Source organism: Macaca fascicularis, chromosome 10 (assembly GCF_037993035.2).
Source record: "Macaca fascicularis isolate 582-1 chromosome 10, T2T-MFA8v1.1".
In the NCBI taxonomy this organism is placed as follows: Eukaryota; Metazoa; Chordata; class Mammalia; order Primates; family Cercopithecidae; genus Macaca; species Macaca fascicularis.
The window spans coordinates 27,957,339-27,971,036 of NC_088384.1; the positions used below are offsets into that span (position 1 = coordinate 27,957,339).

The window sequence follows — 13,698 nt, forward strand, 5'->3', positions numbered from 1 at the left end:
GCGCATGCCTGTGGTTCCAGCTATTTGGGGGGCTGAGGAGGGAGGATCATTTGAGCCCAGGAGGTTGAGCAGTGAGCTGTGATTACGCCACTGCACTCCAGCCTGGGCAACAGAGTGAGGCTGTCTCAAAAAAAAAATTTTTTTAATTAAACAAAATAAATTTATTTAGTTATTTTACTTAATTAAACTAAATACATTTATTAAGTTATCCTAGTCATATATCAAGACCTCAATAGCCACATGTAGCTAGTGGCTACCATTGCAGACAGTGCAGATATGGGGCATTTCCATCACTGCAAGGGTTCTTTTTTGAAACAAGGTCTCACTCTGTCCCCCAGGTGGGCGTACAGTGGTACAATCAACGAGGACTGCAGCTTTGACCTACTGGACTCAAACAATCCTCCCACCTCAGCCTCCCAAGTAGCTGGGACTACGGGCAAACACAACCATAACCAACTAATTTCACTTTTTTATTTTTCTTATTTTTTTGAGACGGAGTCTCACCCTGTCACCCAGGTTTGAGTGCAATGGCATGATCTTGGCTCACTGCAACCTCCGCCTCCCCAGTTCAAGCAATTCTCCTGCTTCAGCTTCCTAAGCAGCTAGGATTACAGGCACATGCCACCACATCCAGCTAATTTTTGTGTTTTCTTAGTAGAGATGAGGTTTCACCACGTTTCACCTAATTTTTTTTTTTTTTTTTTTTTTTTTTTTTTTAAGTAGAGATGAGGTTTCACCATGTTGGTCAGGCTGGACTTGAACTCTTGACTTCGTGACCCACCCACCTTGGCCTCCCAAAGTGCTGGGATTACAGGCGTCAGCCACCATGCCCAGCCGTCACAGAGAATCTTGAGGCAGCTTTCACGAGGCAGCACTGTGGGCTGAAGAGGGTCTGGAAGAGTCCTTCCTAGGAGGAGGGCAGAGATGACTGCATAGGACCACCCCAAACTTCAGCAAAGCGGTGCTGAGACCTGAGCAGCAAAGGCTTCTGTGTCCAACTGGCTAGTTTCTAATGCCTCCTGAACACACTTCTTTCTAGTAAGAATGCTGGCCGGACATGGTGGCTCATGCTTCTAATCCCAGCACTTTGGGAGGCTGGTGTGGGCAAATCACCTGAGGTCAGATGTTTGCGACCAGCCTGACCAACATGGCAAAACCCTGTCTCTACAAAAAATGACAAAAATTAGCCAGGTGTAGTGGTGAGCACCTGTAATCCCAGCTAATTGGGAGGCTGAGGCAGGAGAATTGCATGAACCCATGAGGTGGAGGTTGCAGTGAGCCGAGATTGGGCCATTGCACTCCAGCCTGGGCAACAGAGCAAGACTCTATCTCAAAAAAAAAAAAAAAAAAAAATGCTAGTGTCAGCCAGGCACAGCGGTTCATGCCTGTAATCCCAGCACTTTGGGAGGCCAAGGCAGGAGGATCACTTGAGCTCAAGAGTTTGAGATCGGCCTGGGCAACATAGTGAGATCCCATCTCTACAAAAAAATTTAAAATTAGCCGGGCACAGTTGTGCACACTTGGAGTCCCAACTACTTGGAAGGCTGAGGCAGAAGGATCACTTCTACCCAGGAATTCAAGGCTGCAGTGAGCTGTGATCGCACCACTGTACCCCAGCCAGAGCAACAGAGCAAGACCTTGCCTCTATAAAAAAAAGGAAAAAAAGAAAAACTCAGATTCCAATCCTGGAGTTACTAAATCAGGATCTCAGAACGCAGAAATCTGGCATTTCATAAAAACTTCCCCTGGAGATTCTGATCAGCCAGGTTTGGGCCAGATGAACTCTAAGCTCCCTTAAACCTTTGACATTTTATGAGTCTATTAAATCGAGTGCAACAAATGCTGAGTCCAAACTGAGCAAACAAATCCCATCTCCCTCAGCCCAGCCTCCTTGGATTCAGAAAGCCACACTGCCTGGCAACTAAGCAGAGAGAGAATTGTCATTAACCCAAAGACCATCTCTGAAGACAGACTAGCTGCGGCCAGATGTGGTGGTGCATGCCTGTAACCCCAGCATTTTGGGAGGCCGAGGCAGGAGGATCCCTTGAGCCCAGGAGTTCGAGACCAGTCTGGGCAACATGACAACACCCAGTCTCTATCTTTCTAAGTAAAAAAACAAAATAAACTCAGACTGGCAGTGCATGGTTCTTTCTAGCTGTTAACATGAGCAGGCTTCAGGACAAGCCCAGGCAAAGGCGGGGAGAAATGGGTGGGGACCCGCAGGCTCACCCCCTTGTCTGCTCCATAGGTGGAGCTGGTCACAAAGGTCACAGGGTGGGAGGGGTCTGAGGCTTTGGTGTGAGAGATCACCTCCTGTCCACAAAAGGCAGATGACACAGGCTCCATCAGTGCGGGAAAGGCTCAGACACCCTCTCATCCTCTCTGTCCCATCTCCCCCGCAAGAACACAACTGGGACCAGGCACGATGGCTCACACCAGCACTTTGGGAGGCTGAAGTGGGCAGATCACTGAGATCAGGAGTTCAAGAACAGCCTGTCCAACATGGCGAAACCCCATCTCTACTAAAAATACAAAAATTAGCTGAGTATGGTAACACACATCTGTAACTCCAGCTACTACGGAGTCTGATGTACAAGAATCACTTGAACCTGGGAGGTGGAGGCTGCAGTGAGCCAAGACCGCACCACTGCACTCCAGCCTGGGCCACAGACCAAGAGCCTGTCAGCACTTTGGGAGGCCGAAGCGGGTGAATCATGAGGTCAAGAGTTCGAGACCAGCCTGGCCAACATACTGAAACCCCATCTTAACGAAAAATGAAGAAAAAGACTAGCCGGGCATGGTGGTGTGTGCCTGTAATCCCAGCTACTCAGGAGGATGAGGCAGGAGAATTGCTGGAACCCAGGAGACAGAGGTTGCAGTGAGCCAAGATCACACCACTGCTCTCCAGCCCGGGCGACAGAGCAAGACTCCGAATCGGGGGAAAAAAAAATTAAAAGTTAGCCTGGCATGGCAGTGCACGTCTGTGGTCCCAGCTATTTGGGAGGCTGAGTGGGGAGGATCGCTTATGCCCAGGAGGTGGAGGTGGCAACGAGCTGTGATTGCACCACTGCACTCCAGCCTGGGCGACAGAGAGAGACCCCAACTCTGAAAAAAAAAACAATGAAAGAAATGTTGTGAATAGAAATGACAATTGGTAGCAGGAATTGGGCGCTCTCAGACAATAAACATATCCTGGATTGGAGAGTCAGGGACAGGCTCTTAGAAGAAATGGCCTTTATGCCGAGTCCAGTTAACCAGGAGGGATGAAGGGAAGAAGCTCCCAACAGAGGGAACAGTCCGTGCTTAGAGCTCATGACACCTGCCCAAGGCCTCCACAGTAGAGATTGTATTTGTTTTTTTAAGAGACGGAGTCTCACTCTGTAGCCCAGGCTGGAGTGCAGTGGTGTTATCTCAGCTCACTGCAACCTCTGCCTCCCGCTTCGCCTGAGGCAATTCTACTGCCTCAGCCTCTCAAGTGGCTGGGATTACAGGCATCCACCACCACGCACGGCTAATTTTTGTATTTTTAGTAGAGACAGGGTTTCACCATCTGTTGACCAGGCTGGTCTCAAACCCCTGAGCTCAGGTGATCCACCCACCTCGGCCTCCCAAATGCTGGGATTACAGGTGTGAGCCACCACACCCAGCCTAGACTGTTGTTAAAGCCGGTTTTCCTCTTCTCTTTCCTCAGTACTTTTCTTTTACACCCTCACCCGATCATTGCTCTGCCCATCCGAAGGCTGTGCCTGGCACCGGAATGAACAGAACCCCCTAGCCTCAAGTTCCAAACCCACGCTCTCCAACAGCCAGGCTTTCATATGGGAAGTTTCAAAGCCTTGTGACAGCCTGGCTCAACCTCTCCAGACTGGGCGCCCCCTCCAATTCCTGCCCCGGAAAACAGGCATCTCCTCTGATCACCTCCCAAAGAAGCCTGTCTGGAAGCCTCAGGCACCTGCTCCTGGAAGGCTGCACTCTTCACCTTCCCAACAAAGGGCCTGTCCGCCCAGTCCTGCTGAGCACACTCCTGTGCCCCCGAGCTCGGAATTGTCCTTTGCTCAGGCTGGGACAATGTAACTCCTCACCCCTCTGGCTTGTCTCCTCCACAGGCCTCCACATCCCACAAAAGCTCTCGCCCCTTACCTGCCCCACAGGCTCTTGGGGCTGGACCGACCACTTCCCTCCCAGGCTTCCAGCTCCAGCTGGGAGGAGCCAGGTGGGGTCTGTTTATGGTGGAGCCTTGCCTCATTGTACTTCTCCCAGTACCTGCACCCCAGCTGTGCCATGTGGAGCCCCCTTCCCACAGAGCCCCAGGTCCCTTCAAGACCCCTTGGCCAGAGCCTATGGCTTCCTGTCACCCTTAGTTGGGGCACAGCTCTTTTTGGTGTGTGAGACACCGGCCTATACTCTAGGTCTTCCATCTCAGAGTCGAACCCAAGCTCTTCTCAAGGGCTGGTCTTAGCAGGCGTGAGTCTCCAACCCCTTTGAAATATTTAGGATGGGAAGGGCGAGCTTTGTTGGCTCCCCTACTCTGGGGCGGTGGTAGGGAAGAGTGGAGGGTCTCCTGGTGTGCCTTGGCCCCGCAGCAGTGAGCTGCCAGATCTCCCAGGGGTGGCTGCTGCCTCTCAGGCCAGTGTGCCCTGCTATGGCAGATGCTCCCTGAGATGCCAGTGACCAAAGACTGGCCCTTCCTGGGTCCTCTGCACCTGCCCTCTCAGCCCCTCACATGGCTTCACCCATAGCCTCCTGCTGGCTTCTCAGGCTCCTGGCCAGGCAGGTTCAGGGGATGATGGGGAACTTGCAAGTTCTCTTTTCTTTTTCGTTTTTTTGTTTTGTTTTGTTTTGTTTTTTTGAGATAGAGACTCGCTGTGTCGCCCAGGCTGGAGTGATGGAGTGCAGTGGCTGAATCTCAGCTCACTGCAAATTCCGCCTCCTGGGTTCACGCCATTCTCCTGCCTCAGCCTCCTGAGTAGCTGGGACTACAGGCGCCCACCACTACGCCCAGCTAATTTTTTGTATTTTTTAGTAGAGATGGGGTTTCACTGTGTTAGCCAGGATGGTCTCGATCTCCTGACCTCGTTATCCACCTGCCTCGGCCTCCCAGTAGAGCTGGGATTACAGGTGTGAGCCACCGTGCCTGGCTGCAAGTTCTCTTTTCAAACCCACCCAGTTGCTCTGCAAAATCCTTCCTGAGCCCTGAGGCCAACCAGCACGGGAGGGGGAGTGGCCAGTCCACCCTCAGTGCCCTTTCCTGTCTTACAGGGACCCACAGTATCATCAGCAAGGGTCTGATCCGCTCACTGGTGTGGAAGCTGCAGAGGAAGGAGCAGCTCCGGGAGCTCATCCTGGACCCGCTGGCCCCTGCCTGCAGGAGGATGCAGGAGAGGGTCTGGCACCTCCTCCCCATGAGGAAGGTGAGAACAGGAGAAGCACTGGTGATGATCCTGACACCCAGCGGTCACTGAGCCTCCTGTGTGCCAGGCATTGTCTCCAAACCTCGTATTTAGACAACCCTCCAGCGAGGCGATGTCTGCCTCCACAGGTGAGGAAACGGAGGCGCAGTGTCTTGTCTCTCACCCCAGGCCACACAGGATCACAGTCTATATCCTGGCTTCAAAACTGGGGCAGCACAAAGACTCAGAGCTTGTGGTGGTTGGGGGGTGTTCCTACACTGGGCCCTTCATTGTGAGGATGGGCCGGTCACCAACACACAGAGTCCCTGCCTTGGCTGTGGTCACGTCCCTTTGCTGGGGTGTACCTCTTGCCTTCCCTAAGTCCTGGCTTCTCTTTCTTCTGAGAGTCTCATTAGAGGCCCGGGTATTTCTCCAAGTGTGGCCCCTGAACCAGACTCTGGGTGGTCTGTGGAAATGCAGGTTCCCAGGCCCCACCCCTGCCCCGTCATCTTAGGTTTGCACAGAGGTGCCTTTCCGTGGGACCTGGAGAGTGGCTTTCCAAGAGAGAGCTTTCTCTCTGAAACTGTGGCCTCCCCAGCCTCCCCGCAGCCTCCTGTGTCCACTGTGACCACCATCCTTGCCATCACTTTCTGTCATCCCCAAGGGGAGCTCCAGATGACAAAGCTTTGCTCTGTTTGCTGCTCCAGACCCAAAGGTCGCAGTAGGAGAGCTTTGGCTCCAAGTTGAAAATCACCTGGCCCAAAAGAGCGCTGAGATGGGAAAGCCCAGCTCTTGCCTCAGCGTCTTGCTGTGTGAATGAATCAGTGAATCACTGCAGGGTGGGGACAGGGTGGCACCTCCCCTTGAGGGCTAGGTTGTAAGGGGGTGAAAAGAGGCCCACTCAGGCTGTTAGGAATGCCCTGTGTTGGTGGCCTGCTGGGAAGTACGTGGCCCTGGACGCACAAGCCATTAGCCTGCTCCTGGAGCTGCTGTACTCACCCATGGGCAGTGTGTGCCTGAAGGCCACCAAGGCCCTCACCATGCTGCCAGAGGCCCCCGAGGACTGCAAGGTCCTACAGGCAGGCCCACATGCACACCTTCCATGTCCCTGAGGAGGACTCTTACAACAAGGCTTACGAGGGCAAGACCTTATGACAGGCGACCCAGATCACCATCGATGTCATTGAGTGGAAGCCCTGAGCCCCTCATTGGGTCAGATCTGATCAGCCACCTCTGCACCTGAATCAATGTGCTCAGACTCTTTATTTCAAGTCGGAATGGCACTTTTTGTTCCTGGAGCACAGTTATGTCTCTTCCCACTCTCTTGCCAAAGGGGAAATGCCAGGCCTAGAAGCACCAGGTCCTGGGTGGTAAAGGCCAAACCCAGTGCTGGGGGTGGATGGGAGGTGGCCTTGGAGTTTTACTGTCTGCTGGGGCCAAGAGTTCCCCTCAGAATGTAGAGAGCAGGATTGAGACTTCCAGGGACAAAGCTGGGGGCAGGAACTTGGGCTGGGGGAAGGAAGGAACCCAGCTGCAGGTTTCAGAAGCTCCAGTGATTGACCCATGGAGTGTGTGGCTGGGTGTGGCTCTGCTCAGCCAGGTCTGCCCCCTCACCACCCTGGGTGGCAGGAAAGAAGGCAAAAGGTGAAACCCGATGCAGGTTCTTTTGACTGAGGATGACTCTGTCTTTTGACTGAGGATGACAAGCTCCCCCAAGGATGAGAGCTTGGGAGAGGGAGAGGTTCTGGTTTCCTCCTTAAGATCTTCCCAGCAAATAGCTGCATTCTTCAGTCACCCAAGCACGCCCCCAGGCTGGCCTGAAGCCCAGCCACCTCGAAGGCACATTCCTGGTGCTGTCCAGGAGGGGAGCCTAGGAATCACACGAAAGTCTCCATCACTTCTTTACGCCAAGCCTGGGAAAACGCCTGACTGCAGAACTTGAGCCTCCCTCAGATGTCCCTGTAGCATGCGCTGGCCTGCCCTTTGGGTCAGCACCCTGGTCAGCTCCTCGGAAGGCCTTCACCCTGGATGAAGAAGAGACAACCCCTTTTCAGTGAGAGCAGGCTCCCAGCTTTGTGCACTATGACATCATCCCACTAAGCAGCCTCCACGCCAGCATCTCCTGGGCTCCCGCCTCTGCAGTCCAGGCTGAGGAGAAATTAGAGATGTAGGAACTCATCAGCCAGGGACAGAGGTGCCTCTGTTACAAGGGGAGGGCCAGGAACACAGCCTATATTAGGACCTAGAAGTCCTGAGCACCATATTCTTGCCTCCATTCTCCAAGGCCCATTTACCACACCATTATCAGCTTCCGGGATTTAAGAAGCTATTGCCAGGAGAGGTATGGGAGCCAGCCTAGATGAGGCAACTGGTCTTCAACTGTAGCCCAAAGGCACAAACTGCCACCCCAGACAGCTGAGGCTGGACATACCACCAGATTGTTTTGGTAGGGCACAAGGTGGTCTCCATTTGGCTGAGCCCAACTATCTGACCTCAGGCCTCATCTTTCTTCGGTCATGAGCATTTCCCCAGTGGAGCCTCACCACCTCTCCTCCCTGAAACACTTCCAGGAAACAAGGCCACTTCTCTGCAATTTTGGTTCTTCAGTAACGTGTTATTGTGCTCTTTAAGAAACTGATACACACCATGGTATGTTTAAGCCTTTAGGGAAGTGGGAGGATACTGGGGGCTGCTGTGTGAGCCTGTCTATGCCATACCATGTCAGACCAGTGAGGGAAACTGGACCGCTAAACTGCAGGGCTACCTTCCCCTCCAGGATGTTTTCACATCTTCCACAATCCCCTCACTGGAGATCTGCCATGGCCCGGACTCATCTTAGGCCTCCCTGTTCTCTCCATGTGCTACTGGGGTGCTTGCAGATCAGATAATGAGTGGTGCTGTCACTGAACTGACTGCGCGGGGGCACTCATGGTCTTTGGTGCATTCCAGGCTCCACCACAGTCTCTGCATCCACAGGCAACTGTGGTCCTGGCTGCTCTCTGCCATCAGGTTACCCTTCCATTTTTACTTATTGCCTAAAGAACTTCATACAAAATTCTATTTAAAAGCAGTTTACTCACAGTCCCACACAGAAAACATCAACTTTTTTTTCTTTTTTAGACAGAGTCTTGCTCTGTCACCCAGGCTGGAGTGCAGTGGCATGATCTTGGCTCACTGCAAGCTCCACCTCCCGGGTTCACGCCATTCTCCTGCCTCCGCCTCCCAAGTAGCTGGGAGTACAGGGGCCCGCCACCATGCCTGGCTGATTTTTTGTATTTTTAGTAGAGACGGGGTTTCACCATGTGAGCCAGGATGGTCTGGATCTCCTGACCTCATGATCTGCCCACCTGGGCCTCCCAAAGTGCCGGGATTGTAGGCATGAGCACTGTGTCTGACCCCACATCAACTATTTTAATTTTTTTCTTCTTTCCTATCACTGTCTAAAAACACATTTTTTTTTAATATGGTAAGACCCAGTTTGATTGACTGTATCTAATGTTTAACCTATTACATGGGCAATTTTTTTTTTTTTTTTTTGAGACAGAGTCTTGCTCTAGGTGATTCTCTTTGATTGTCTCTGTTCTCATTCCATGAGAACAACCACATGCTCTATGGAAGCATAATCCTTCAATTGCACTCATACAACCTGTCAGTAACTTTTCACTCCCTGAGCCAAGAGCTTCTCCATCCGAGTTTCAGCAAGACCAATTTCTGAGCCATGGAGCAATGGGTAACGCCAGCCTCACTAAGCTCACACACCCAGCTGTGGAAGCACATTTCATTTTATGGTAAGTCTACTTTGCCACTACAGGCGGTGTAGCATGTTAGTTTCTAGATTAGCCTTTGGTGTTAAAGAGATCCCGCTCTTGGTGTGTCTCCTGAGTAATTTACTTAACTGAGACTCACATTCCTCAACTGTATAATGACTATAACAAAACTAATTCTGTCTCAAAGTGATTGTGATACTTGAAGGAGGCAACATAGAGAAGTGCCCATATAGTATCTGATACTCAATTTATATCTGTTATTATGTTCATTCTTATAACTTAAGCACCTGCTTATTAACTACAGTCATATGTGGCAGAATGACATTTTGGTCAATGACAGACCACATGTATGACAGTGCTCCCATAAGATTATAACAAAGCTGAAAATTTCCCTTTGCCTAGTAAAGTCGTAACTGTTGGAATGTCAGCGCAGTGCGTTACTTACGTGTCTGTGGTGAGGTGGTGTAAACAAATCTACTGTGCTGCATCATTAGAGTCGAACAACATTTCTTTTTGGTAAAGATTTTAAGTAATATGTTATACAAATGAAAGACTAACCACAGTGATGGAATTTTTAGAAAGAGATAAAACTAAGAGTCTATGAGGATTTGGAGAAACGGCTATTCACATATGCTGTTAGAGGAGCATGAATTGGTGTCATCATTTTGGAAAAAGTTTGGCATTAGTTATCACAATGAAAGATATGCCTCCTTCTAATAGTCTGCTCCACAGAAGTGAGTGCTGGTGTTGTTCCAAAACCATTGACAAAAACACTTAAAGCACCATTACTTGAGATAGACACAATCATATTAAAAATAACCCTGGCCAGGCATGGTGGCTCACACCTGTAATCCCAGCATTTTGGGAGGCTAAGGCAGGCAAATCACCTGAGGTCAGGAGTTCGTGACCAGCCTGGTCAACATAGTGAAACCCAGTCTCTACTAAAAATACAAAACTTAGCCGGATGTGCTGGTAGGCGCCTGTAATCCTAGCTACTCAGGAGGCTGAGGCAGGAGAATCGCTTGAACGCGGGAGGGGGAGGTTGCAGTGAGCAGAAATCATGCCACTGCACTCTGGTCTAGCGACAGGGTGAGACTCCGTCAAAAAAAAAAAAAAAAAAAAAAGAAAAGAAAAGAAAAGAAAAGAAATCTAGCCCTTAAGAGATGAATATCAACTTAAAGAACAAAATTGAAGCCAAAGTTTGAAGAGAGGAAATAGTGTACTACTATCTTTTGTGGGAAGGAACTCTTGGCTTCCCCAAAAATTAGGGAACCAGGGAGAAAGAAGCATCATCTCAGAATCTGTGATTGGGTTGGGAAGTGGAGGCTGGAAATGTGCTCAAGGTTAAACTTTCTTCCTCCTTTCAAAGGAGACTGGAGTGTTACCAGTGAGCCGAGAGTCAATATTCACTCCGCCATCTACCCCAGGAGATTCCTTTAAACCAGGAGCGCACAGTGAGGACAGACACATGAACATGCACTAACAAGTCCTGAAAGTTCAGAGGGTGATTCTCGATTTCCCTTTGGCACACAGCAGAAGAACTGTTTCTCTAGGTTCCAGGAAATGCCTGTGAGAGAGCTGTGTCCCCCAGAGTCCCTTCATCACAGATGACACCCAGTGCTTAAGCCTATACCCCTTGTGCACAATCCCTAGGAGTGCTGACTAATCCAAACCAAAGGCTCTGATGTTCCACAGGCAGAAAAGAGCAGGTGGACTGCAAAGAGAATCTCTCATGAACGTGGCACCCCCATAGCCCATAGAGACAGTTCTTACCATGATGCCAAGAAACTGAAAACAATAAGCCAGACCTCACACATATTTCCATTATCTTTCTGATTTCATACCCCCTCCTTCAGCCCCTCCTCACAAGCAGCAGGGATAACCTGGAGGCTCCTGGGAACCTTTTCCCATTGGGTTTTTCCTGGCACGTAGTTCCCTACCTGGATGAATCTCCTCTTCACTTAGACTCTCCAGCATCAAGTCTTTAGAAAGAAAAACACCAGGATAAGTCATTAGACAGAGTGACTCACCCACTCCTCCCACTTTAGCTGAAGCTGAATGATGAGCTATTTTCCCACCCCCCGCTGCTTCATACATGATCCCCTCATCTTTCTTCTGGGTTGACAAACCTCCCTACAGCTTCTTGGGCCAGAGTTCTATACTGGCAGATGCACTTTCATGAGAACCCCAAGCCTCTTTCCCAGCAGGAACCCAGAATTGGTTTCTATACACTGAAGCTAGCAAGATTTTCCCCCGGGAAGTGAGTTAGTTCATGGTACATACCACTGTCTTTCCAAGCTGTTATCTGCAATTATATAAGAGAAAACATCATGAGAATCAGATTCTGCTGTGTGCTTCACACAGATGTGTTATTCTCTGGACAACGATAAAAAACCAGAAGGCAGTACAGTGATTGAACCATAGGTCAAAGTCCCCAAAGCCTAGCACAGAGGATAGCTATAGAAAAATAATACCTTAATTCACAGAATTTACCTTTAATTTTATATTCAAATGCACAATGCTTAATCCAAGGAGGAAAAGTGGTGTGGAAAATGCCTCAGTATTCCAGTTGATACTGGACGCTGTCATTGAAAACCACGCTAGCAGACCATGTATCAGTTGGGAAGACACGCCTACTGAATTCCAGCCCCACAAAGAGAATAGTGTACAGTGTACATAAAGTGCACTGCCAGATTTTCATATCAAAATTAACTGAGAAGTAAAGAATCAGGAAAGCAACACTGCTGTAAAAGACCAAAAAGGGGAGTCTTACCTGGACATCATTATTATCATCATCATCTTCTTTTTCTTCTTCTTCATCTTTGCGTTGTGGTGAGCCTCTTAAAAACAGGCCATCCTCAGGACAAACTGGAAGGACACAGAGGAAAGATCAGTGCACTGGTGGTTGGTGACTGTGAGTCACTCAGGGAGCTTTGCTGGATGTGGTGTATGGAGGTGGTTGACAAGCGTGAACTGAGTTGATGCTGGGCTATTCCCCTGAGTGGGAGAGGGATGGCAGAGAAGGGGAGCAGGAAAGACACGAGACATGAAGGCGTCGGCCTCGTACTAGAGGCATCAGGCAGCAACACAAAACATACAACCCCAAATGGATCTAAAATGCATACTGAGGGTCAGTGGAAGAGTCCTTTCTCCCTCTCAAATGTTTTGAAACTCTTCAAAACAAACAGCATTTTCTTAACATATTCAAGACCACTTCAGTACACTAGGATCTAATTATGCTGATACCACATTTAGCATCTGTTTTAAAGGATTTATTACTTGATTAAAAGCCAATTTTATGGTGAAATGGACTCAGTTTTACCCAAATTACTCTATTCTATTAATCGCACATTCTTTTTCATAGAGATCATTTAAAAATTCAATGTTAAAATGCTGCAATTAAAAATAGTCATGATTTCCTCTTTGTAAGTCTTCTTCTGGAACCACTTCTACACACCCTTTTGGACCCCTGTGATCAGGCGCTCCAGCACCTCCTGTGTGACTCTCCCTGAGGAGATTCCCTAAAAATCAGGCTTCCTTCAAACAGGCCAAGCTCACACAGCCTGCTCTACCTACACCAGTGAAGCTGAGAGACGTGACTCTGAACACTTTCTGCCATGAGGATAAGCTTCCAGGTTCAAATACACATTATCTACTGAAATGAGGAAATGTATACCAATAGAAATGAATGAATTCATGAAAAAATGTTCATGAGTACGGGGGTGATTTTTGGTTAACTAGCTTATGTAAAAATTTTTTTTTGGCTGAGCACTCTGGCTCACACCTGTAATTCCAGCAGTTTGGGAGGCTGAGGTGGGCGGATGACCTGATGTCAAGAGTTCACGACCAGCCTGGCCAACATGGTGAAACCCTGTCTCTATCAAAAACACAAAAAAATTAGCCAAGCGTGGTGGTGGGCGCCCGTAGTCCCAGCTACTCGGGAGGCTGAGGCAGAAGAATGGCTCGAACCCGGGAGGCAGGGCTTCCAGTGAGCTGAGATCATACCACTACACTCCAGCCTGGGCGAGAGAGCGAGACTTTGTCTCAGAAAAAAAAATAAAAAAAGAAAAAGTCTAGAACTTAAGTGATGAATATCAACTTAGGGAACAAAATTGAAGCCAAAGTTTTGAAGATAGGAAATAGTGTGATACTATCTTTTGTGGGAAGGAACTATTGGCTTCTCCAAAAATTAGAGAACTGAGGAGAAAGAAACCTCATCTCAGAATCTGTGACTGGGTTGGAACTGGAGGCTGGAAATATGCTTAAGGTCAAACATTCCTCCTCCCTTCAAAGGAGACTGGAGTTTTACCAGTGAGCCCAGCGTGAATATTCAGTCTGCCATCCACCCCAGGAGATCCCTTTAAACCAGGAGCGCACAGTGAGGACAGAAACATGAATATGCACTAACAAGTCCTGAAAGCTCAGAGGTGATTCTCGATTTCCCCTTGGCACACAGCAGAAGAACTGTTTCTCCAGGTTCCAGGAAATGCCTTTGAGAGAGCTGTGTCCCCCAGATTCCCTTCATCACAGATGACACCCAG

General features: G+C 49.3%; 1 protein-coding gene across 8 annotated transcripts in view; it reads right to left on the reverse strand.

Annotated features, from left to right (window-relative positions):
- Positions 1 to 6,637: 6,637 nt before the first annotated feature.
- LOC102130356 (aspartate-rich protein 1) overlaps positions 6,638 to 13,698 on the reverse strand; it is a 53,826-nt gene continuing 46,765 nt past the window's right edge. For 7 of the 8 annotated variants that reach the window (XM_065522355.2, XM_074004133.1, XM_065522357.2 and 4 more), the window contains 4 exons: positions 11,931 to 12,025; positions 11,441 to 11,462; positions 11,098 to 11,139; positions 6,638 to 7,414 (listed from right to left, as the gene is read on the reverse strand). In XM_065522355.2, the coding sequence (XP_065378427.1) occupies positions 7,410 to 7,414; positions 11,098 to 11,139; positions 11,441 to 11,462; positions 11,931 to 12,025 (164 nt within the window). In that variant the 3' untranslated portion in view covers positions 6,638 to 7,409. The remainder of the gene's footprint in view (positions 7,415 to 11,097; positions 11,140 to 11,440; positions 11,463 to 11,930; positions 12,026 to 13,698) is intronic. The other variant, XM_065522359.2, reaches the window with a different exon arrangement.